Here is a 26712-nt window from a genome sequence, read left to right on the forward strand (position 1 = left end):
CTCGTCTTGCGTTTCCAGCTGTATTGACACATCCGCTGTATTTGAAGTCTCATCCATTGATTCTTCCTTCTGCTTCCCTAACTCTGAAGATATCCCATTCGCTTCCAACTTCCGCTCTTTTAACTGTACCGATATTTGAGCTGATATCTGCGTTGATAGCTCTGTTATTTGCTCTTTTATCTGTTGGGACAACTTTGTTGTTAAACGTGTGTCCTGCGCCTGGAACTGTGACGATATTGCAGACAAAAGTTTGTTCATGTCCAGTACCCCTGATGAACATGGAATCTCTTCCTTTTCCTCAATTTTCGTTGTTGATTCCTCTAACAGCGATTCAAAAACAAATTCGTCCACGTTGATGTTTTCTTCTTCCATCGCCTCTCGCAAACGAGCATGTAACTCAGCTTTCAACCCATTCGTAGCTAGGCCTCGTTGTTCCAACTCCTTTTTGAGTTGTGGTATCTTTAAATCGTTGAACTTAACCATTATCTGCTATGGAATTTTATTTGTCAATCCCACTTCTGACACCAGTTGTAACGGATTTCCAAAATCTGCCGTTTACTCTAAAACTCTACCCTGAGTTCGATCACTGGATTGTCAAATAAAAGTCACACTTTAATGGCTATACACTAATCTTTATTTCTAATTCCTTATAACTTAACACTTTAGTACTCAATACTCTACTTTACAACTCTAACTTATAACTTGTTTACACTTTGCTCGACAACTCTCTCCTTAGAATTGTCCTCACTCGACAACTCTCTTATCAGAACTGTGTCTTGCTGCCAGCCCGGCAGCCCTTATATAGTCGATTGCTAACATGTTATCGTCACTCGAACATTCTGGCAACTACGAATATCGATGTCTAGATACATCTGGCAAGTTATCGCCTTCGATTGTCTATTCTAGTTTGTTCTGGTGCCATTTTCGTTACAATATCATACATATTTACATATATGAATAAAAAATGCAAACGACTTACTTTGTCTCGCCTCAAGGGGATTTTGGGAGAAAGAATGTGTTTTTATACTCTCGTAACAAATATTGCTAAAGAGAGTATTATAGTTTTGTTCACATAACGGTTGTTTGTAACACCCAAAACTAAACGAGTTAGATATAGGGTTATATATACCAAAGTGATCAGGGTGAAATCGGATCATAACCACGCCCACCTCCCATATAAAAGTTAGGTCGAAAATTACTAAAAGTGGGTTAACTCACTAGCGAAAAACGTCAGAAACACTAAATTTCACATAAGAAATGGCAGACGGAAGCTGCACTCAGATTTTTTTACAAAATGGAAAATGGGCGTGGCGTCGCCCACTTATGGGTCAAAAACCATATCTCAGGAACTACTCGACCGATTTCAATGAAACTTGGTTTGTAATAGTTTCCTTACCTCCCAATAATATGTTGTGAAAATTGGCCAAATCGCTTCACAACCACGCCTACTTCCTATATACCAGAACTTTGAAGACGATCTGAATTGTTTACTTTACAATATATAAAGTAAGCACTAGTGAAGATATCGGTGCAGAACTTTGCACAAATACTATGTTAATAGTATGGCAGCCCCATTCTAAAAATCGCCAAAATCGGACCATAGGTTTTTAAGGCCCCATATATCGAACACGAGGACCTTATATCCCGTTTCCTCCTTTGTAGGTTGTTCCGGTACGCCTTAATATCTATTTTTATAATTAGTTCGCACCCGATTTGTGTTTTTAATTTTAATTTCGCGCGGGTTTCAATTTTTTTTTTTGTGTACAAGATGTAGATTATTATTATTTTATTTTACTTTATTTTATTTGCTTTATTTTTATTATTATTTATTTTTTTTTTCACAGCACTGTAATTATATAGTATCTTTATTGTATATGGAGGTTGGGATCATGTGTAGAAGTTCACGTAAGTGAGGAAAGTTTTTTATTGTCATTCACTTGAGAGTGGCCAAATGTAGCGAAACAATCCCAAGTAGAGCGGGACTGGGTACGATACTATAGCCTTCTAAAGTCATACAAAAAGGAAAATCAGGAAATCAAAACGTAAATCGTGGAAATCCTTCTGTGAAGAAATCAAGACGACGACAGAAGCGTCTCGGTTAAGAAAGGTAATAGCAAAGGCTACAAGTTGGGACTGTACGTTGGGTACCTACAGAAGCCAGATCAGAGTTGGACGGAATCCTGTGAAGAAACCTTAAAATTGCTGATGGATACTCACTTCCCGGGCAACTCAGAGAGATTCACCGCTGAGTATACTCTAGACAGTGTAGTGTATCAATAGACAAAATAAGGTGGGCAATTAACAGCTTCAAGCCTTTTAAATCTCCGGGACCTGACGGTATATTCCCGGCTCAATTGCAGAAATCGTTCAGTTACGTAACGGGCTGGTTAATAACCAATCTCGAAGGGACCCTTCGGTTAAATTACTTTCCTTCATTATGGAGAAAAGTGAAAGTAATATACATACCAAAAACGGGCAAAAGCTCTCAAACCAGTCCATAAGATTTTAGACCAATCAGTCTTTCCTAATTTCTGCTAAAAACACTGGAAAGATTAATAGAAATTAACATAAGAAGCAAGATAGCTCCGGAAAAGTTAGCAGTTTCACAGCACACGTACTCTCACATATACTCTCGGACCTTATGCAAACAAGGATAAATGAGATAAATCATGTGGGTTAAGCCTAAATGCAAGCAAAACTGAGTTAGTGATGTTTACAAGGAAACACAAGATTCCAGAGTTCACACCACCTTCAATCAACGGCACCTCGCAACAAATAAGTGAAAAAGCAAGCTACCTGGGACTTATTTTAGACAGGAAGCTGTTATGGAAACCAAACTTGGAATCCAGGGTAAAGAAGGCAGCTTTGGCACTATACACTTGCAAAAGAATGGTTGGACCAAAATGGGGACTAACTCCCCGCGTATCACATTGGCTCTACACAGCTGTGATAAGACCGATTATGACATATGGGATATTGCTCTGGTGGCCAATAATTGACAAAAAGTACGCAGTAAAGCGTATGGTAAGTTTACAAAGAGCGACATGTATATGTATCAGGGGAGCTTTCAGAACAACGCCGAGCCAGGCATTAGATGCGATTCTGTATTTACTGCCTATAGATCTATTCTGCAAACAACAGGCGGCGAAATCGAAATGCAAAACTACAATAGGAGACATTCCAGTATATTCGGCAAGTTCCCATTTCTACCGAATATTACGGACTTTCGCAATCCTATAGAAATGAATCTAAACTCGGACCTACACATATCCTTCCCCTCTAGAGAGGAGTGGAAAATGGGAGAAGTGGACAAAGATTCAGATATAAGTATCTATACAGACGGTTCAAAACTGAACTATCTTTCCGGTTACCGGATCACTGCAGTGTTTTCCAAGCAGAGATCACTGCAATTAAAGAAAGCCTTCTCGTTTTGTCAAAAAGAGTGCTAATGACTAAGCACATATTCATATTCTCCGATAGTCAAGCGGCTTTAAAATCACAAAAGTCGCATAGAATATCATCGAAGATAGTGAAAGAACCCTTGTAGGGGTGTTAACGGGACACTGTCTGATTGGTAGACACGCCAGCAGACTGGGATTACCTTCTAACGATTACTGCAGAAGCTGCCAGGAAGAAGAAGAGGAAGAAACGATTACACACCTTCTATGTGGATGTAAGGCTCTGTATAGGAAAAGAATTGCAACTATTGGACGCGGTTTTCTCGAGGATGTGGGTGAAGTTGCTCATATCAAATTGTGTGAACTTTCTCACTTTAATAAGACCACAGGGTGGTTCAAAGATGACTATATAGTATGAGGGACTGTGTCCCAGTGGTGTCACAATGGTCGTCGTTTTGACAACCACATAACCTAACCTAACCTTCCTCTGTCTGCCAGTTTCTCAAGCTCTTCATACTCACGCATTTCGGCCTCTTTCTTTTTTGTCTGCAAATGCGTCTCGCTTCCCTCTTCAGCTCTCGGCCGTTTGCAACGTTGCGAGGTAGGCAGCCTGTTTTCGTCTCCGCTGCGAGACGGCAATCCTCATCGTACCAGTTCGTTTTTTGTCGTTGCCGAAATTCAATTGTTTCGTCTGCAGCGGTACGCAGTGAGTTTGTAATCCCGTTCCACAGTTCCCTTTTACCGAGATGCTGCTGAGTGCTTTCAGAGAGCAAGAGTGCAAGTCGAGTAGAGTATTTCCTGGCTGTCTGTTGCGATTGCAGCTTTTCGACGTCGAACCTTCCTTGTGTTTGTTGACGGGCGTTCCTTGCTGCACAGAGGCAGGTGCGTATCTTCGCTGCAACCAGATAATGCTCCGAGTCTATATTTGGTCCTCGGAATGTACGCACGTCTAAAACACAGGAGACATGTCTTCCGTCTATCACACCATCGATTTGTTTACGCGTGTTTCGATCAGGAGACAGCCATGTTGCTTAGTGAATTTTCTTTTGCTGGAATCTGTTACTACAGACGACCATATTATTGGTAGATATACAATAATAGGCGTGTTTTATTTGAACAGCAAATTAAGCTATTGGGCCTCATGCAAAAATACGAGTAAAAGCGCTTAGTTAAGGCATGTGAGCAATTGCTCGTAAGTCGAGTTCGCTCAAACAGCAACAGTTTTTGCTCAATTTGGTATGCATAAAAATGAGTTCAAACCAATTGCAATTACTTGAGCAAAAGGAGATCAAACAACTAATTCTTAGTTGAAGTTGTTGCATGTATTTCATGTATATTTTTAAACCTAAAACTAAATAAATAACAAAATGAATTGGATAAGAAATATTAGAAAAGGAGTTTATGAACATTGAATTATAAAACATTACATACATGCATATACTTATTCTAAAATACATGTATATTACCTTAATATATTACTTCATTTAGCGCTAACTTACCTTTTTTTTTTTGTAATATACCATTACTTTAAGATTTAGTGAAAAAAATTAATAGTGCATTAACTCACCATTTCGTAACCAATTACCTGTGTTTAATTACTTTCGATTTTCGGTTCTCGGTTTTCGGCTTTGGACTTTGTGAAAAAATTAAACATAAAATAAATTACCGTGTTATATATTAATATATATATATATTTTATCGCAAATTGCAAATCGAAAGTTATAATTTGATTCCATTTAATTTGAGCATCTTTTATTTCATCTGCATTTTTCGGGAATTTTATCCACTCGCTTGCTTTGGTAGATACAAGTTTTGCAAATTAAATACAGTCGAATTTTATGAATGTTGCTGGTGGCACTTCCACGTTTTTCTTCTGACTCATTGCAAATCGAAAGTTATAATTTCATTACAATTTCATTTGAGCATCTTTTATTTCATCTGCATTTTTCGGGAATTTTATCCACTCGCTTGCTTTGGTAGATACAAGTTTTGCAAATTAAATACAGTCGAGTTTTATGAATTTAGCTGTAGGCACCACCACGTGTTTCTTCTGACTCATCATGATCATCATACCTATATATTTATCATTTTATTATTAATTACATATAAAAAATTAATAATTAAGAACACAAACCTAATTTAATCCTCACTTGTTAAAATTATTTTTCACTGTTGATAACATTTTGTATTTCTTTGTGGTACAAAATATTCAGCCCTGATTACTTTTTAGTGTACGCGAGTCAACTATAAGGCAGGTTCAACAAAATTTAAGCAAGAGCTCACAAAATAATGCAATGAAAATGAGCACTAGCTCATCTAATTTCGTTCAAACAGAGCAAGTTGAGATCAAACGGAAGCAGCGAGTAAAATCAAACATATTAAATTTTATTATGCATACGACAAGCACCTTTTACTCAAAAAATCGAGTCCTAGCTCAAGCTCACTTTTTATGCATGAGGCCCATTAGCTTATTTTGTATGGAAGACTTACAGCCCTATTCTGAAAAAAACTCATAACTCAGGTGAGAGAAAATTTTTGAGAAATTTCTTGTGAGGCATATTTTGTGAAGCTATTCAGGCTCGAACCTTATAAGAAAAAATCTGAAAAAAGTCACGTGAGGAGGAAAGCATTTTTCTTTCCAACAGCTGTTAAAAAAATAAACAAATACAAAGCAATACATTTGTGTAAATTCACCAGTGGTAGATGAACTTACGAAATTATCGCATTTTAACCACGAAATACGAAATACACGTAGCGGACAGTCAATCAACTTTAAATTAATTAAGAAGAGCAGCTGCACAAAACAATGACAAGTGAAGGAGCAAGTAACCAAACTGCAGTTTGCACAGTGTGTGACAAGATCTGACTTAATCCATTGACCAAGCAAAACGTATTTTACTATTACATTCCATTGCATGGCGTTGTAGCATAATCAGATTTAGCCATAAAAGTAATGAATCCGGGAATAATTTCAAAGGATTTGACTAATGTGCCATTGCTGAGCTCTTTAGCCGGCGCTGCCTTTTACATATACGGACGACCACATCTACGTACTTAACCGCATCTACGTACCAAATAACCGGCGCGGTCTATATGCTCTGTTAGTTGGTTCACTCTTTAGCATGGTTTCGGTGCTAGGTTGGGCTTTAATGAGTTAGGTCGAAAATTACTAAAAGTGGGTTAACTAATTAACGAAAAACGTCAGAAACACTAAATTTCACATAAGAAATGGCAGATGGAAGCTGCACTCAGATTTTTTTACAAAATGGAAAATGGGCGTGGCGTCGCCCACTTATGGGTCAAAAACCATATCTCAGGAACTACTCAACCGATTTCAATGAATCTTGGTTTGTAATAGTTTTCTTACATCCCAATGATATGTTGTGAAAATAGGCCAAATCGCTTCACAACCACGCCAACTTCCTATATACCAGAACTTTGAAGTCGATCCGAATCGTTTACTTTACAATATATAAAGTAAGCACTAGTGAAGATATCGGTGCAGAACTTTGAACAAATACTATGTTAATAGTGTGGAAACCCCATTCTAAAAACCGCCGAAATCGGACCATAGGTTTTTAAGGCCCCATATATCGAACACGAGGACCTCGGTGCTTCTAACCTAATATTAGGGTTTCCAACTTTCAATGAACTTTACACAATATATATGATGAATATGTGGGTCAAATTGTGTATTATATAATATAAATAAAGTTAAATATATAAATTGCGAGAGTATAAAATGTTCGTTTACACCCGAACTTAGCCCTTCCTTACTTGTTTTTATGTAGTAATTAAAAGTTCAATACACCGACCGGAATTTTCGATTGCAGTGGAATATGTAAAATGCAGTGCCGCGCCCCTATGGCTCGTTTTTATATTTGGACAAGCCTTTGGTCGTGGATATTGTTAATGTAGTATATTAAATATATTTGTATTTCGAACAAGGTAAAACAAAGTTTAATAAATGAAGCATCTATTTCTAGGCGTACCAGAATAGAAAGGACAACTCAGAAGCAGATGCAACATTATATAATGTTTTGCAAGCAGCATCCTGAGTTGCAACGGGGTAAGCTAACTACGACCACCTTTAAGGCTGTTATGGTCGGAGTTAGCAGACACTTTCAATACCTTAACGCCACGTCCAGAGTAGACACGGGTGAGGTTTGTGCGGACCCGCAAAATCATGCGTGGAATACGAGATTGAATTAGATTTGTGATCTGCTTGCATTTAACGCATCGCACGTGGCGTAAGAATGCTGGACGTGGCGTCAACGCGTACAGCAGCCATGTGGAAGAATGTTGATTAATTAATAAGTATTTTAGTTAAATAATTAATAAGTATATTATGAGTTATTCGGCCCTATTCCCGTTGTCGTTGTCGTTTTAATAGTCGTTTCTAAGTCGTTGTCGTTTTTATCGTCGCTTCGTTCCTAAATTGGTATTCTTGAAGTATATCGTAACGCCTAAGAAAAGTTATCGAAATTTGTCTACATATTTTATATAGTATACTTTAAGGAGCTCTTTTCCCATATAAAAATTTCTTTCTTATGCAACGAGACACATTTTTAAAGCAGTCCTTAATGGATTTTATGCTATTCTGTATTGACTCTAAACAACGTTATCACTGTAATTATTGTACTTACGTACAACAATGTTCGTCTTCCATCTTTATTTGATTTTTTAAAAGAAGTAGTGGTGACATCTGCGTCCTCCAAACTTTTTTCTAAAATATGTTATACTTCCAGCGTCTCATGCTCCTTGTTTCTGGCTAATCCGACTACTCTAACTAGTGGTCCAGCCAAAGGAGACATGGGTATCTGTTTATTAACTCCTCCTCTTGTTGGAGTACTATTTTTTTCTTCGTTTTGAATTTTAAGATCTTTCATATCTTAAATATATTCTTAGATATAAAAATGCAATTTTCTTAATGCCAACAATTTCCGACGAGAGATGGCGGTGGAATGGATTTATTTTTTTTTTTAGAAAAAAATATCCCTCCCAAAAAATCGAAATTTAAAGGATTTATACCTTTTCTAAAGTCTTTGACATATGCAGGATAATTTTCCATTTCAGAAATTAAAATTTCAAACTGTTTCCGATTTGGAATTTTCATCTTCACTTCAAATATTCCTTCAAACAACCGCGTCGTTTCTATGACGCTCACAATTATAGCAACGACAAAAAACGACTGTTTCTATGTCGTTTCTATAGTCGTTTCAAATTGGGGAATCTCAATTTATTTTCGATAAATGTCGTTAACGCCAACAGGAATACCAAATATGCGTTCTTAAGTCGTTTTAAAACGATAACTACAACGGGAATAGGGGCGATTGTTATAAAAGTTATTAATAATAAAACACTCAATTATTTAAAAACAAATGTTTTTATTCATACTTAGAAGGAAGTAAAATCTACAAGTAAAAGTATAAGCACGCCAGGAATTGCAGAGTAAAAGGAATATTCGACATCTGAACATCATGCGACACTAATTCATCTATAAGAACTTTACATAGCGATTTGGGAAATCGAAATGTATTTGTAAATTCAGTGTCTTGCATGGTAAAATGATCGCTTTTGTCTCGCAAACCCTTCAGAAGTCTCCTCCTACTCCCCGATTCCTCCTGCTCCTTAACAATAGCCGCACACACAAAGAACAGTTCCTCCATGTTAGTCATAACACTAAAATACTTACATATTTGTTTTCAAATATTGATGTAAAACAAAACAAACACAGATTTTTTTGTATTGTTATTGCTGCTTTCATATGTCACAGCTGTTTGAGAAAATTGTGAGCAAGTAAAATTTAATTTTTTACAAACGTTTTTGCGGCAATCATTTATACATTGACAAAATTTACATATTTTACATATAAAGTTAGTATTAATTATTAAATTTATATAATTTACAATTTCTCAAAAGTTGTAAGCATTGATTTTTTTGTGTTGTTATACAATACAAATTAAATTTCACTATTATAACGATTGTTACAAATATTCGTACACTCATTTGTATATAGATGCTAATTTAACAATATTTTAAATTTAAAGTAATAAATATAGTGATATTGCGAACGTTCCAAATTTATAAATTAACAATCATAATATTGCAAAAGATAAATTGTACGTTCAGCTTAATAATTCCTGCATAGTCAAATCAGAAGCAAAATGAACAACTTCTGCGCCTCAATACTGTTTTTTCGAGCTCTGTTACTATATTAACTATCCATTGTGTAGATCCAAGGGCAGCATAGGAGACACTGTTTAGCACGTCGAAAATAAGTAGTGAAACTGCTACTCCAAAGTCCGATGTAATTTGTTGTACATCATGCGATGCCTGAAAAATATTTATAATTGGTTAGAAACAATTAAAATGTCTATATTCTGAGAACAAACCAAATTTTAACAATAGACGCCGTGCAATACATAAAATTACTTTATACTTTGCTATCAAAAAGTGTTGCAAGTTTCCCAATTTATTTTGGGTTTATATTAAAAAGAACAAGTAAGGAAGTGCTAAGTTCGGGTGTAACCGAACATTTTATACTCTCGCAATTTATTGATGTAATTTTATAAAGATAACACAATTCGACCCATATATTCGGTATAAAGTTCAATAGAATAACGAAAATCATCATAAATAGTATATGGAGACTGAGGTAATTCCTAAACCGATTTCACTCGTTTTCACCACCAAGATACAATGTATCGAAGACTATACGCTCCCTTAATTTAATATTACTTATAATTAGATAAAAAAAGTATGATTAGATTATAGTTCATAAATATTGAAGTTTATTTATGTATTAAAGTTAATAATATTATTAAAATTCATATTAATGATATATGGCTTATGCCGGTATTCTGCGAGCAGTCTCAAGTCTCTAATAGAGACGAATCTGTGGTGTAATCTCTATAGTGACTTTTTGGTATTCTGACGCGTTTGTCTGATCTCTAGTTGAGAAATATCAGTCTCTAATTTATTATCTGCTTTAAACCAGGTCACAGAAAAACAAGAGCGCAATAATGGATGTTGAAATTGGCATAATTTATGTTATAATGAAAAAACGACATGCATTAAAACATTAAATAATTAAAATTCTGCCAATATTTACTTCAATTCAATTAAACTTCATTTATTTCATTTATAAACTAAAAATAAACATTACATTTTAAAAAGAAAACAAATAAATATTTCGTCTAATTATTAAAAAAAAACATAACATTTTAAAAAGAAAACAAACATCTAATTATTAAAAAACATAACATTTAAAAAAGTAAAAGTAAGAAATATTTACAAAGACACATTTTTAATTTTCAGTTTTTTGTATTTATAATATTTTGGGTAAGCTAAATTATTTAGCGATTCGGAGTATTTATTTTTGGCCTCTAAAGTTTCAGTCCGGAAAGCTATCTCCTCCTCACCCTTTTATTTTCAAACATATCGTCCGTCGTTATTCGTTTTATTCGGAACGAGGATGGAGTGCGGTCAATTGTGCGCCTTTGCCTTGCTGGCCCGTGACCGAATCTGGTTCCTCCAATGGCTCAGATTCTATAAAACATAGTACATAAATACATACATATCTTAATATCTATGATTAAAAATACCTCCCTCCATTTGGTGGGGGTCCGAGTTGGGCCTTTAAGGGCATTTAGGAGGACAGAAAGCTCCGACCAAAGCTCTTCATTCCTTTTCGGCCGCGATGGGTCGTCCTTGTTCACTTTTATTTCGGGGTGAACCCGCACATAATTTAAGTAACAATCAATTTGCTCCCTCGACGTGCGCAACGTTTTATTCTGATCTGTAAAAACACACACATTGTACATATAAAACAATACAATTTATATTGCATAATAGAGTTTCCTTCTCCATTATGCTCAAATTTAAGGATGAGCACATGTATTTAGAGACATGAGACAATTGTGACAAGCAGAATACCGGCATTAATCTCTACTTGCTCATTGGTATATATATATTTATTTGTAAATACATACAAATGTGTAATTGTTTTAAACCTCTAATATAATAAAAATAACGCTATTTACAGTAAGTACATAAAAAGGACTATTAGACTTGAATGCCACTGAAATAAACTCGTTATTATTACACCATATAAAAGGATAATTAAAATGTAATACTTCTATTGGTCACACCGTGCAATATATAGGGTGGAGTAGGCAAATATGGACCACGTGGTAATATGGGCCACCCAGTTATCTTGAATTCCAGTTCTTAAATCCACCGTTATTGTCGTTTGATTTCTTCGTCTATTCGCACAAACTTCCTCGGTATGAATTTAGCGTTCAGCAAGTGCGGATACTCAAGCAATAGTAATTTTTATACTCTCGCAACAAATGTTGCTAAAGAGAGTATTATAGTTTTGTTCACATAACGGTTGTTTGTAACACCCAAAACTAAACGAGTTAGATATAGGGTTATATATACCAAAGTGATCAGGGTGAAGAGTGGAGTTCAAATCCGAATGTCTGTCTGTCCGTCCGTCCGTCCGTCCGCCCGTCTGTGCAAGCTGTAACTTGAGTAAAAATTAAGATATCTTGATGAAACTTGGCACACTTATTTCTTGGCACCATAGGAAGGTTGCTTTCGAAAATGAGCAAAATCGGACCACTGCCACGCCCACAAAATGGCGAAAACTGAAAACACATAAAGTGCCATAACTAAGCCATAAATAAAGCTATGGAAATAAAATTTGGTATGAATGATCGCACTATGAAGGGGCATATTTGGATGTAATTTTTTTGGGGAAGTAGGCGTGGCCCCGCGCCCTACTAAGTTTTTTGTACATATCTCGCAAATCAATAGAGCTATATAAACCAAACTTTCTGCAGTCGTTTTTTTTAGCCACTTCCTAATACAGTCCAAAAATTAAAGAAATCGGATAATAACCACGCCCACCTCCCATACAAAAGTTAGGTTGAAAATTACTAAAAGTGGGTTAACTCACTAACGAAAAACGTCAAAAAAATTAAATTTCACATAAGAAATGGCAGATGAAAGCTGCACTCAGATTTTTTTACAAAATGGAAAACGGGCGTGGCGTCGCCCACTTATGGGTCAAAAACCATATCTCAGGAACTACTCGACCGATTTCCATGAAACTTGGTTTGTAATAATTTCCTTACATCCCAATGATATGTTGTGAAAATAGGCCAAATCGCTTCACAACCACGCCTACTTCCTATATACCAGAACTTTGAAGTGGATCTGAATCGTTTACATTACAATATATAAAGTAAGCACTAGTGAAGATATCGGTGCAGAACTTTGCACAAATATTACGTTTATAGTGTGCCAGCCCCATTCTAAAAATCGCCGAAATCGGACCATAGGTTTTCAAGGGCCCATATATCGAACACGAGGACTTCGGTGCTTCTAACCTAATATTATGGTTTCCAACTTTCAACGGACTTTATACAATATATATGACGAATAAGTGGGTCAAATTGTGTATTATATAATATAAATAAAGTTAAAAAAATAAATTGCGAGAGTATAAAATGTTTGGTTACACCCGAACTTAGCCCTTCCTTACTTGTTTATTCAATCATTTGTGCGTAAGTGAATTTTGCGTTTTTATTTTAAATTTAGTATACAATGAATAAATTGACAAATAACGTGTGTTTAATAAATACTTTTATGGACTAAGTACTTAGCCTATCAAGTGGCTGAAAAAAATTTCAGTTTTTTTACTTTCCTATAACTTCATAACATTTGCTTTTTAGCTCCAATGGTCAATTTTTATTTTCTTTTTTGCACCTTATATTTCTTATTTTTGGAATGTTCCCTATTAAAGACATTATTATAGTAAATAAAACTACAAATATACTTTATTAACTTACATTATATGTTCATTGCGTTTGCCAGTTTGTTATCGAATGAAAAACTCGCAATCGCAATACAGAGTAATAGAAAAGACCCGTGATTTCTTTTTTTTCATTTCTTTGTCGATTTTTGCTGCATTCGACAGCCTCTATGCCGCGACGTCTGAATTTGGTATCCCTACAAAATTCAAAAATTCAAATGATCACAATTACCTCAAATGTCTGTGACGTGTGAAAGCGAGCCTCATAATGCTAAAACTGTTGTGTTTGTTTTGCTTTTTATCACTATTTGAAAACATATTTGTAAATATTTTATTGGCGTATGAAAGCGAGCATCATAATTCAAAAACAGTTGTGTTTGTTTTGCTTTATATGTATCAATATTTGAAAACAAATGTGTAAATATTTTGTTTGTGCGGCTATTGTTGAGTAGCAGGAGGAATCGGGGATTAGGAGGAAAATTCTGAAGGGTCTGCGACCAAGGAAACCAAGGATATCCATTGGAGCCATGGCTGTTAACGTCAGTCGCAGAACCTTCAAAGGGAAGGGAACTACGTTACAATAAGTTGCACGTCAAAGCACGCAATACCATTGAGAGAGCCTTTGGTGATTTGAAGTCACAATTCCGGTGCCTCTCAAAACACCGCATTATTCATTACATCTCTGAAGAATCGGCTATTATTATTTACGAGTGTACAATTCTTCACAACATTTTATTGAAGCATAGTGTGGCTGCAGATCTTGGCTTCGAAGAAGTTTTAGAAGAATCACAAGACACCGAAATTGTTATCGACAACCCTAATTTAAGGGAGCGTGTAAGAGTTAGAAAATGCAACATCAAGTCTATGTAATATACATATTTCCAGTGGCGTTATGTATTATAAATATACGTTTTTTTATTACAATAAACATGTTACTTACGGTCTTTGTACATTTGACTGTCTTATAAGTAGAAATAAAAAATAATTCAGTGTTTTATTATTAATAAATTTTTTGTCTTTTGAATTTCGCGGCTATGTATAAAGCGATACAGAGCTCGTATCTGGCAATACTATGCATCTTTGAAAGGTCTTGACATAATCTACAAAACGACGCTATACATGATTAGTTTAGACTTGTAAACATGGAGTTCACTAACGCCGAAATTCGCGCTATTTTAAAGTATTCCTTTGTTAAAAGCAAGTCGGCTGGAGAAACATTCCGTGAGATTAATGATGTTTTGGGGAATGGTACTCTATCACTTCAAACTGCGTAGGAATGGTTTCGACGATTCAGAGCAGGTAAATACGACATCATGGATAAGACAGCCGGCGGAAGAGCTCTGACGACGAATACCGATCAAATCATGGAAAACATCGAGTTAGACCGGCATGTGGCATCGCCCAGGAGATGGGAGTTAGTCACCAAACCCTTTTAAACCATCTGTTTGGGTGCTGCATGATTTGACGCAAAAAAAACTTCTGGACCGAATCAACGTATGGTGAAGAACTGGAGAGCTTTAAGCAAGCGATCGACCAGAAGCGTTTATAATTGGCCGACAGGAAGGGTGTAGTGTTCCATCAAGACAACGCCAGACCACACACTTCGTTGATGACTCGACAGAAGCTACGGGAGCTCGGATGGGAGGTTATATCGCATCCACCATATAGCCCGGACATAGCGCCAAGTGATTATCTGTCCATGGCGAACGCACTTGGTGGTGTGAAGTTGAACTCAAAAGAGGCTTGTGAAAAGTGGCTGTCCGAGTTGTTCGCAAATAAGGAGGGGGCTTCTACGAGGAGGGTATTATGAATGAGATATTTCCCAACGTAATATATTTACTCTCAAAAATGCCACTTACAGACTGCTCATTGTGTGGCCATTTCAATAGCATTTCATATGTTTTAATCTGCCGCTCACCGCTTAACCGCTCATTGCGTTGTCGAGGCATTAAGGCATTTTACTTGCCGGCTAACTCCGGCATAACATTTGCAACCCTTGAGGGTTGAGGCTGCTTGTAAAACATTATATAATGCTGCAATTTGGTACGACTAGAAATAGATGAAATTATTTATATACATAAAAACTACTAAATTTGCAAATTACTTACTTCTCTTAGCTATACATTTCTAATTTTTATTTATTTTTACAGCTGTTTGAGCAAGAATAACCCCAAAAAATATGCCTCACAATAAATCTCTCAAATTGTTCCTCTCATATCAGTTGAGAGGTTTTTTCAGAATAGATCTCTCCCATCGCTACGCATGAGCGACCATCAAAACTGGAACCAAAACAGACCTTACCAGCTTAACGTATAAATAAAACTTCTAAAATATTTCCTATTTTATATAAGTTTTGGTCGATTTATTGATCGCGGAAAAACAATCTACCTATGGAGTAAAGAAACGTGTACAATAATATAATAAGCATTTTTTTTATTTCTAACTTTAATTTATTTGACATTAAAAGATAGCTAGACATAATGTAGATATATGTATCTTTAGTTATTATTAGTGGTACTCATTTAACGTCGTAAACGTATAGCAACATCGCAAAATTGCAATATTGTAAAACAGCTGCATGTATTTTATTTTACGACCATCTTGCAAATATGCGAGACCATTTTCAGTGGCATTCATGGCATGCTTACAATTAATTCACAATCAGCTAATATTGCCACAATATTTCCAAAGAGCGCTCATTTAACTTGTGTTGCCAAATTGCAAATTTACCATTTTTATATAATTCCAACGTTAAATGAGTACCACTAATTTAAATCAATACACTCAAAACAGAATATAATAAACGATATACATGTTTAAGGCTATATCGCACCTTTTGTACGAGTTAGTAATAAATGTACATGCATGTGATTGTGATTATTTTTCATTCAAATTTTTTCTTCGTGTTCAATATTATTCGCATCTTTAAATTTTTTCTCATCTAAACTATGCGCGCTTTCCGTTGGTTGATTTTCATTTACACTTGGAGCGCCAGAAAGAGGTTCATTTGTTATTAACTTTGAAAAAGTTTTGACATTTTCGTTAAGGGAAGTATCACTTGACAGATGTTGTCTTAAAATAGGTTCAGTAGGAAACCTTGGTGTTGTACATATTTTGCTGCTAAAGGGTTCATTTTTAATAGACTCTTTCGTCAAATCGCAATGAGATTGTGTCAGAGGTGATAAGCTGTCGAAATTATGTCCAAGAGCATTTAATTGTACAATTTTTGCTGCATGTAATGTAGCTGCTGTTGTCTGTTCATGTGAAATTCCCATACCTGCAAATAAAAGTACATATATATATATATGAATATAGAATTAATAGAAAACATACATTGCTGGTTTTGCCTAACTTTTTATACTCTCGCAACAGAAGTTGCTAAGAGAGTATTATAGTTTTGTTAACATAAGGGTTGTTTGTAAGTCGTAAAACTAAACGAGTTAGATATAGGGTTATATATGTATATCAAAATGATCAGGGTGACGAGACGAGTCAAAATCGAGTCAAAATCCAAATGTCTGTCTGTCCGTCGGTCCGTCCGTCCATGCAACGGATAACTTGAGCAAAAAATTGAGATATCTTGACGAAATGGGCAAAATCAGGCCAATGCCACGCCCACAAAATGGCGAGAACCGAAAACACATAAAGTGTCATAACTAAGCCATAAATAAAGTTATAAAAGTAAAATTCGGTACAAAGGATCGTCCTAGTAAGGGCCATATTTGGAGTTAATTTTTTTTAGAAGTGGCCGTGGCCCCGCCCCCAAATAGCTTTTTGTATATATCTCGCAAACCAAAAAAGCTATATAAACCAACTTTCTGCAGTCGGTTCCTTTATGTACCCCACCATACACCATGAAAATAGTTGGAATTGGATAATAACCACGCCCACCTCCCATACAAATGTTAGGTTGAGAATTACTAAAAGTGCGTTAACTCACGAAAAACTTCACGTTTACATAAGAAATGGCAGATGGAACCTGCACTCAGATTTTTTTTTACAAAATGGGAAATTGGGGTGGCGTCGCCCACTTATGGGTCAAAAACCATATCTCAGGAACTGAAATTCGGTATGTAACACTTCCTTGACACCCTGATGACACATGTGGAATATGGATGAAATCTGTTCACAACCACGACAACTTCCCATATGACTCAATTTTGAATTCCATCTTATTCCTTCACTTTATAATATATACATAAGGAACCAATGAAGATATCGAAATAAAATTTTATACAAATACTGTATATGATCTGTGGCATCAATTGTGAAAAAATGTTCGAAATCGAACTATAACTTTTCAATGCCCCGGATATCGAATATGGTAATTATGGTAATGTTTCACCGAAAATCGGTAAATCTCTCAGACATCTCAATTTAATTCAGACGAAATCGTTTTCTTCTAATAGTATGTCTCTGTACCAGAAATGGTTAAAATCGGGTCATAACTTCACCTAGCTCTCATATAGCTAATTATAGGATTTTCAAAAATATGGTAGGCTTAATAGCTTAATATGTGAAATATCTTAGCCAAATTAAGTGAGCATATAATCTTATACCTGAGACAGACATGTAGTACATATTGTAGTATGCTTCAGAAACCATATGTGTATCACCGGTTTTCCGAATTTTGTTTGAAAGCAAATGTTGTTCCGTACTACAATAGAGTTCTAGAAACCATTGAAATTTTGTGGTGTTGTGAAATGTACTACAATGGATTGCATTGAACACACCGAAAGCTTTAAGCTCTTCTGCCACAATCATATGTTTTCTGACATTTTGACATACAGAAAATAAATTAAATTAAAAATAAATTGAAATCAAAAAACAAAATTTGAAAAAAAAATGATGTGAAAAATATGTAATACGAGGATGTATGCAATAATAAGTAATATGTAATAATTATAATGGACAATGATTTTTTAAGATTGCTTGGGGATGTAACTAAGTCAGGATCAATTTCCTGCCTGTTATTCATAATAATACTTTGCTTGAATTTATTTGCAGCAGCTGATAGATGTAAACATAGTACAATACTACATGTGTGTCACTATGCTGGTATATGGTTTCTTGAGCTTTTATTGTAGTACATATCGTAGTACAGAAACCATATGTCTGTCTTAGGCATTAGATATTGTGGAGGTCTGTACCTGTAAGAGAGAGTGACAATACACTCTCATAATTCAGCAATAATGAATATTTTATGTAACGTGCCTGAATTCAGATGAGATGTGTAGTTGACGCCGACCGTGGCTAACGGGGAATTGAATAATTATTAATATTTAATAAACAATTATATTAGTTTAACATTTGTATGGATATATCTGTGAATTATACGAACTATAATAAATTTGGAAATTGAAGGATATTACATTGGCGACGAGGATAATCGGGAAGTATTTTAAAAATTATAAAAACTAATATCGGCATCATCATAAAATTTTTGAATTCAAACGGCACACACACTTGCACAAATTCATACAGGTATTTTGGTTGAGTATGTGTGTAGGGAATCGTAAGCAAAATAAAAATTTATTCAGCGTTGACTGAATGACGGAATTCATTCCAAATGGAATGAGATTGAAATAAATTGAAATTTCAATGGAAAATTTGAAAATGAATTGAGAAATGAGAAAAATGGAAAATTTGAAAAGCGAATTGAGAATCAGTTTAAAAATTGAAAATTTGAAGGTTTGAAAATGAATCAAAAATTTCAAAAAAAAAAAAAAAAAAAAAAATGATAAGAAATAAATTGGATTGGGATATTAAAAAAAACGGAAAATTTGAAACGTTGAAAATGTATCGAGAAATATAAAAATTGGAAAACGAAGAGTCTATTCCAAATGGAATGGAAAAATTGAAAAACAAAGAGTCTATTCCAAATGGAATGAGATAAATGTGAGAGCGAAACGCCTGGTTGCGATTTCTTATATACAGAATATGCGTAAATATGTATGTATATATATTTCAAATGAAATAAAGAAGGCGACGAAATGTAATTAGGTATCGTATTGAGAGACTATATTCCAAATGGAATAACGTTGGAAACTAGGGTAAAGTGATTCATTTGTTTCCATTTATGTATCAGAATAAGGTTATTAGAATCATTCAAGCAGTTGGGTTTTTCTCGCTGCATGAAAGATAGGGGAACGTATGTATAATTTTTCAAATGTACTCGAAAATAAATTATATGATTTTTGAAATATGAAATATGAAAAATGTTGTTTTATGGTACTCATTTCAGCGAGAAATAAATATGACGGAACTAAAACCATTTCTATGTCAGGGAATGGACAAAGCGTTATGGCGTACGGAGTGGGAGGCGTGGTTGCGTTCGTTTTATATATATATTGATGCCGAGGAAATAACGTCTATATATAAGAAAAGAAATAAACTCCTTCATCTGGGAGGAACTCAGCTTCAGGCAGTGGTATATAGCATTCCTGGTGCTTTGGTGCCATACGACGAACAAGTGAAGAACGACGTGTTTACACCTTTGATAACCAAACTCAATGAGTATTTTTCGCCACAACGGAATTCTGCTTTTGAAAGGCACTTGTTTCGTTCTATAACACCGCTGGAAGGAGAATGTTTTACGGAGTTTTGATGAGATTACGTCGTCAGATAGCTAGATGTTCATTTGGCGAGACCAAAGAACAGATTGAAGAAATCTGTTTAAAAGATAAAATCATCGATGTCTGGGCTCCGTTAGGTTTAAAAAAAAGGTTACTTGAAAACGAACTAACTTTGGATGAGGTCATAAAAACTTGTAGTATTGATGAACAAGTCAACAAACAAACACAGTCTATGACCGCCCAAGGTAATCCAAGCGGCATCAACAAAATTGTACAACAAAGTATAGATAGCGAGTGTGGAAGATGTGGTAAAAGGGGACATCGTGAAAATAGTATGGAGTGTCCCGCCAAAAATATGAGATGCAGGAAATGCGATAGAGTTGGCCATTTTTATCGGAAATGTCGCACAAGGATGCGGAAGTCCAACTTCAAGCTAGATGGACCGGATAAGACACGCTGGCGGCGAAGTGATACAGTAGTACAGTCCATAAGTAGCGAAATTAAAAATGTACTCGACAGTACGAAGGAAACTGCGTTATTCAGAGTGGAAGATAAGTCGTCACAAGAGGGAGAGGTTCCGTGTAAAATAGGAGGTTATAGAATTTCTATGATCATCGATTCGGGCTCTAAATTAAACCTAATCAGTCAAGCAGATTGGCAACAACTATGTGAGAGAAAGGCTGTTATGTTTAACTCACGTACTGAATCAGAGAACCAATTTCGGGCATATGCTCCAGATCGTCTCCTCAAGGTATTGCAAGTTTTTGAAGCTCCAATTTCAATACAAAACGGTCCAGAACAGATTACTACATTTTATGTAATCGGAAATGGTAAACAATCTCTGTTAGGACGTGACACCGCTATCGAACTCAACGTTCTAAGAGTAGGTTTAAACGTGCATTGAGTTGAAAAGGCAGAACCATTTGCCAAATGGCGGGATGTTTCTGTTAAGCTGTCTATTGACGAATCTGTAGTTCCAGTGCAGCAACCCATGAGACATGTGCCGACGGCGTTGGAGGGCAAAATAACTGAGAAACTGGAGGAGGCTTTAAAGTTGGATATTATCGAACCAGTAACTGGCCCGAGTGCCTGGATATCACCGGTGGTGATTGCCTTTAAAGATGATGGTGATATTCGGGTATGTATAGATATGCGCCGTGCAAATAAAGCAATACGGAGAGAAAACTATCCGTTACCAATTTTTGACAACTTTATGACCAAACTAAAGGGAGCCAAGTATTTATCTCGTCTTGATTTAAAAAACGCCTACCATCAGTTAGAGTTGGCTGAGTCCAGTAGAGAAATTACCACATTTATTACGCACCAGGGTTTATTTCGTTATAAACGTTTAATGTTTGGGGTTAATTCGGCCCCAGAGATATTTCAGAGGTTAATGGAAGAACTAATATCTCCTTGCCAAAATGCATTGAACTATATTGATGACGTAATAATTTTTGGGAGATACCTTGAAGAACATGACAAAGCACTGGAAATGGTTAAGACAATTTTTAAGACGAATAATGTTTTGCTGAACGAAAAGAAATGCATAATAAGAACTCAAAGGCTGAAATTTTTGGGGCACATTCTATCGGATGAAGGGATTGAAGTTGATCCCGAAAAAGTAAAAGTAATCGCAGCATTCAGAGCGCCAAAGAATAAGGAAGAAGTACGTAGTTTTCTTGGTTTAGCTACTTATGTGGGTAAGTTTGTAGTTGACTTGGCAGACAGCACCGAACCCTTAAGGAAACTAATGAAGAGCAATGAGAAATTTGTTTGGGGCAAAGAGCAGGACGAAGCATTCCAAAGATTAAAGGCGAAAATTTCCGTTGTACCGAAACTCTCATACTTTAACCCACAGGATAAAACGTGTTTAATTGCAGATGCTAGTCCGGTGGCCCTGGGTGCCGTATTAGTGCAATTTGATAAGGCAAATATTTCTCGAATCATTTCATTTGCCAGTAAGAGTCTCTCACCGGTGGAAAAGAGATATTCACAAACTGAAAAGGAAAGTCTGGCCTTGGTGTGGGCTGTGGAAAAATTTTATTATTATTTGGCTGGACTACACTTTGATTTGATAACCGATCACAAGCCACTAGAAACCATGTTTAAACCAACCTCACGACCCCCGGCGAGGATCGAAAGATGGTTGTTAAGGTTACAATCATATCGTTTCCGAGTGATATATAAAGCAGGAAAAGAAAATATTGCAGATTCACTATCAAGACTTTCCCAAGAAAACAACGCAGATCCATATGACTGGGCCGGGGAGGAACATATTTTCCGAGTTGTGTCTACTTTGATACCGAAATCGCTCTCCATATTACAGATTAGCGAGATGTCTATTTTAGACGAAGAGATACAAGACGCAATGACGTGTTTGAGTCAGGACACGTGGAAAGTGAACATGGCAAGTCCATATTATCCATTTCGTTTGGAGCTCTCTATAGTTGGTGATATTCTATTACGGGGCACTAAACTAGTAATCCCACGAAAGTTACGAGAAATAATTCTAGGTCTCGCACATTAGGGTCATCCAGGAATAGGTGCAATGAAACGGAGGTTACGCTCCAAAGTTTGGTGGCCTTGTGTTGATAAAGATGCTGAAAATTACGTCAAGACTTGTCAAGATTGCCTTATAGTGTCAATGCCTCCAAAACCAGCCCCGATGGAGAGGCACCCTTTCCCGAATGGACCCTGGAAATGCTTAGCAACAGATATTTTGGGTCCTTTACCTAATGGGGATAATATATTGGTACTAATTGATTACTACTCCAGATATATGGAGTTCAAAGTGATCAAATCAATAACATCCAAAACCATTATAGATGAAATGGAAGAGATATTTTCCAGATTGGGATTTCCAGAGACACTAACGTCTGATAATGGAAGGCAATTCATAAGCGTTGAGTTTAAAAGTTTTTGCAATACCAATGGTATACGTCTAATGACTACGCCCCCATACTGGCCCCAGGCTAACGGTGAAGTAGAAAACATGAACAAGTCCCTAGTGAAACGCTTAAAGATAGCTCACGCAAACAACGAAAGCTACAAGAAAGAAATTAAGAAGTTCGTTTTAATGTACAATGTTACTCCACATGGTACCACCGGCGCTCCACCGACAGAACTAATGTTTAACAGAGTAATAAGAGACAAAATTCCCTGCATTCAGGACCTTGTAGGGGAAATGGCAGACTCAGAAGAGAAAGATAAGGACATGCGGGAAAAAGAAAAAGGGAAACAGTTGACTGACAAGGCCAGGAGTGCGGGAGATAATAGCATCCAAGTTGGAGATACAGTACTCGTAAAGAACGTGATATTTCCGCATAAATTGACACCCACATTTGATACTACAACATATAATGTAGTAAAGCGAGAAGGAAACGTTGTGCAGATTTCAGCTGGCGGTAAAACATACACTAGGAATGTTGGTCATTTAAAAAAAAATTGTGACCACAAACCCATTGAGTCCTGCAGCTCCAGTTTGTCTCGACGCCGATTCTTTTTCTCGACCTACGTCTTTGCAAACTCTGATACCACAGGAAACTTCAACATCTGGGGAACAGCAAAACCCAAGCGAGAACCTTAAACTACGTCTGGAGAAAAAGGAAGGAGTGTGGAGGTCTGTACCTGTAAGAGAGAGTGACAATACACTCTCATAATTCAGCAATAATGAATATTGTATGTAACGTGCATGAATTCAGATGAGATGTGTAGTTGACGCCGACCGTGGCGAACGGGGAATTGAATAATTATTAATATTTAATAAACAATTATATTAGTTTAACATTTGTATGGATATATCTGTGAATTATACGACCTATAATAAATTTAGAAATTGAAGGATATTACAGATATAATATATGTTGGTGGTGAAAATCAGTGAAATCGGTTCAGGAATTACCTCAGCCTATATTATATATATGATGATTTTCGTTTTTCTATTGGACTTTATGCCGAATATATGGGTCAAATTGTGTGTTATCTTAATAAAAATATAGTACATAACACAGTTATTGTAATTAGGGATTTCACAAGCTGTACTATTGGTTTATTTATATAGTGTCTCAAAAATTTAATTAACTAGTTATAAGACGAAACGTACTATTATCCTTTCTATTACATGTACTATTTCTGCAATTAGTCCACTAGTGCGACACAGAAAGAAATATTTAGGGAGTTTACAAGTCGTTCTATTGGATTATATAAATAGTGCTCTATTTAATTAGCATAGTTATATGCAGGTATGGGCACCACTACAATCAAACGAAATGAGATTTTGTTAGTGCGCTTATTGTGGGACCAAGCGAATCAGCGATCAAAAATATTTAGTCTGCTTGCAGAAGTTGGGTGAGTAGGTCTAGTCCGCACAATTGCACAATACAAATATGTGCACGTGCTAATAAATGTAAAAATTGATAATCTTTTATATTTAATATAATTTATAGTAAATATGGGTAATATAAAATTTAAGTAATTTTTTGCTATTTTACAGTGAAATATTTGTCTTCATTTCATATGTAAAATATATAACTCCATCAGCATAAACTTGCTCAGCCAACTGCTGATTGCAGACTGATTTTATCGTCGTTTATTTATCTTATTGTTCCATGTTTTACGGTTTTCGCTTGTGCGTGCTAGTGACAATCGGTGTGTGTACGTAGACGATCACTTACGTTTTTTTAGCACATGCTAAGGCTTTGCCCACGCCTGCTCATGGCTTTCAACTTATGTCACTTTTGACAATTAATTCGTGTGATCAACTTCAAAGCAAGTTCTTTCCCGTGTAACGGCGGCGTAATATGTATAATGTTGGTGAAGGAACTCTGTTCTTCGAAGGGGAAACCCTCATTACATTTGGCCGGCAAAGGATTCTTTTTTTAATTTTTTGAAATAAAATGTAAAAAAAGTGAACGTACCCGTATCACAACTCGAAAAGTCGATTTTCAGGAGAGCGATTTAAAAGTTTCTTTAAAAAAACATGACTAATTCTGGCACAACTGAGCTGCGTCGTTATTGTGGTTAAAAATAATGCGGCATAACAAGTGGAATAACGACACATTCTTATCTCGACTGTTTCTTTTTCTACGCATCAGAATGCTTTTTTTACACAATATGGAGAATGATATTACGCACATTTCTGCATACTCAACTTAAAAATCGGGTTTTTGAGTTATGACACTATTCATGTAAATGAGCGATATTTATTTCATTTTATTTTTTTTTTTCTTACACCCTCCCCCGCACTGTTCGGTTTCGAATTAGGTTTGGTCAATTTTCAAAATAATGAAGAATATACAATATAAAATGTGAACAAAAACAAATGGATTGACACGACTTGTGAACTCCCTAAATATTATTAATTGCTTATTGTTACACAATTTTCATTAATTTAATTTAAGTTAATGATATCAGATTTTTACATATAAAGCATTAAGGACCCGTATTTTTATACTCTCGCAACATGTTGCAGAGAGTATTATAGTTTTTGGATCTTGTTTAACTCTTTATTATTCAACATTAAGCCATAATACCACTACGATACACGTGAGATATTTAAATAGAACTCATATCTATTCCTTGACGGTTTGGGGAAATCAGTACTACACTTGGGCAAAATTAGAAATTGCCTCTTCGATAAATTTAATTCAGGGCTGGGGTAATTTATTTCGCTGTTACACTTGTATATATTATTGGAAATCTAACAAAAAAATATATGTGGAAAAAAAAATAAAGAAAATAAGCTTTGTACCGCCTTATTTTGTTACACGATTCGGAGATATAATTTAAATACTTCTGTGTTTTGTGGAGAAAATACGTGTTTTTGTCTTATTTTGCAATATTAAATCTTACCAAATAAGATTAAATGGAGACAATTTCATAAAAGTAAATATTTATTGATTATAATTTTTTGAAATATCGAATGTCTATGAAACAAATACTAGTATTTGGGTTTACTACAAACCGATCAGGATGACGAGTGGAGTTGAAATCCGGATGTCTGTCCATGCGAACGTCTGTCCGTGCAAGCGATAACTTGAGTGAAAATTGAATTAATATGTGAAACATCTGAGCCAAATTAAGTGAGCATTAATCTTGGATGTAATGTATGTTGGTGGTGAAATCGGTGCGGCAATTACCTCAGCCCTCATAAACCATGTATGATGATTTTCGTTATTATATTGGAATTTATGCCGAATATATGGGCCAGACTGCCTACCTCGCAACGTTGCAAACGACCACAACATGTGCGGGATGGGATAGATACCGAGAGCTGAAGAGGGAAGCGAGACGCATCTGCAGACAAAAAAAGAAAGAGGCCGAAATGCGTGAGTACGAAGAGCTTGATAAGCTGGCAGACAGAGGTAATGCTCGAAAATTTTATGAAAAAATGAAGCGACTTAACGAAGGTTTCAAGACCGGAGCATCCTCATGTAGAGACCAAGGTGGTAATCTGGTAACCGATGTCCAGGGCATACTGGGATTATGGAGGGAACACTTCTCCGACCTGCTGAATGGCAGTGAGAGTACAACACCAGAAGATGGCGAACACGATCCCCCAATCGATGACGATGGAACAGATGTTCCATTACCCGACCATGAAGAAATTCGAATAGCAATTACCCGCTTGAAGAACAACAAAGCAGCGGGGGCCGATAGATTACCGGCAGAACTATTCAAATACGGCGGCGAAGAACTGATAAGGTGCATGCATCAGCTTCTTTGCAGAATATGGTCGGAAGAAAGCATGCCTGACGATTGGAATCTCAGTGTGCTCTGCCCAATCCATAAAAAAGGAGATCCCACAATCTGCTACAATTACCGTGGGATCAGCCTCCTAAATATCGCATACAAGGTTCTATCGAGCGTACTGTGTGAAAGACTAAAGCCCACCGTCAACAAACTGATTGGACCTTAT

At 36.0% G+C, this 26712-nt stretch overlaps 1 protein-coding gene across 9 annotated transcripts in view; it reads right to left on the reverse strand.

Annotated features, from left to right (window-relative positions):
* Nucleotides 1–15554: 15554 nt before the first annotated feature.
* Nucleotides 15555–26712, reverse strand: part of LOC105219656 (protein abrupt) — a 93194-nt gene continuing 82036 nt past the window's right edge. For all 9 annotated transcript variants that reach the window (XM_011195941.3, XM_054226851.1, XM_054226852.1 and 6 more), the window contains one exon: nucleotides 15555–16498. In XM_011195941.3, coding sequence (XP_011194243.2) covers nucleotides 16110–16498 — 389 coding nt within the window. In that variant the 3' untranslated portion in view covers nucleotides 15555–16109. The remainder of the gene's footprint in view (nucleotides 16499–26712) is intronic.

The sequence above is a fragment of the Zeugodacus cucurbitae genome, chromosome 3, assembly GCF_028554725.1.
Source record: "Zeugodacus cucurbitae isolate PBARC_wt_2022May chromosome 3, idZeuCucr1.2, whole genome shotgun sequence".
NCBI lineage: Eukaryota > Metazoa > Arthropoda > Insecta > Diptera > Tephritidae > Zeugodacus > Zeugodacus cucurbitae.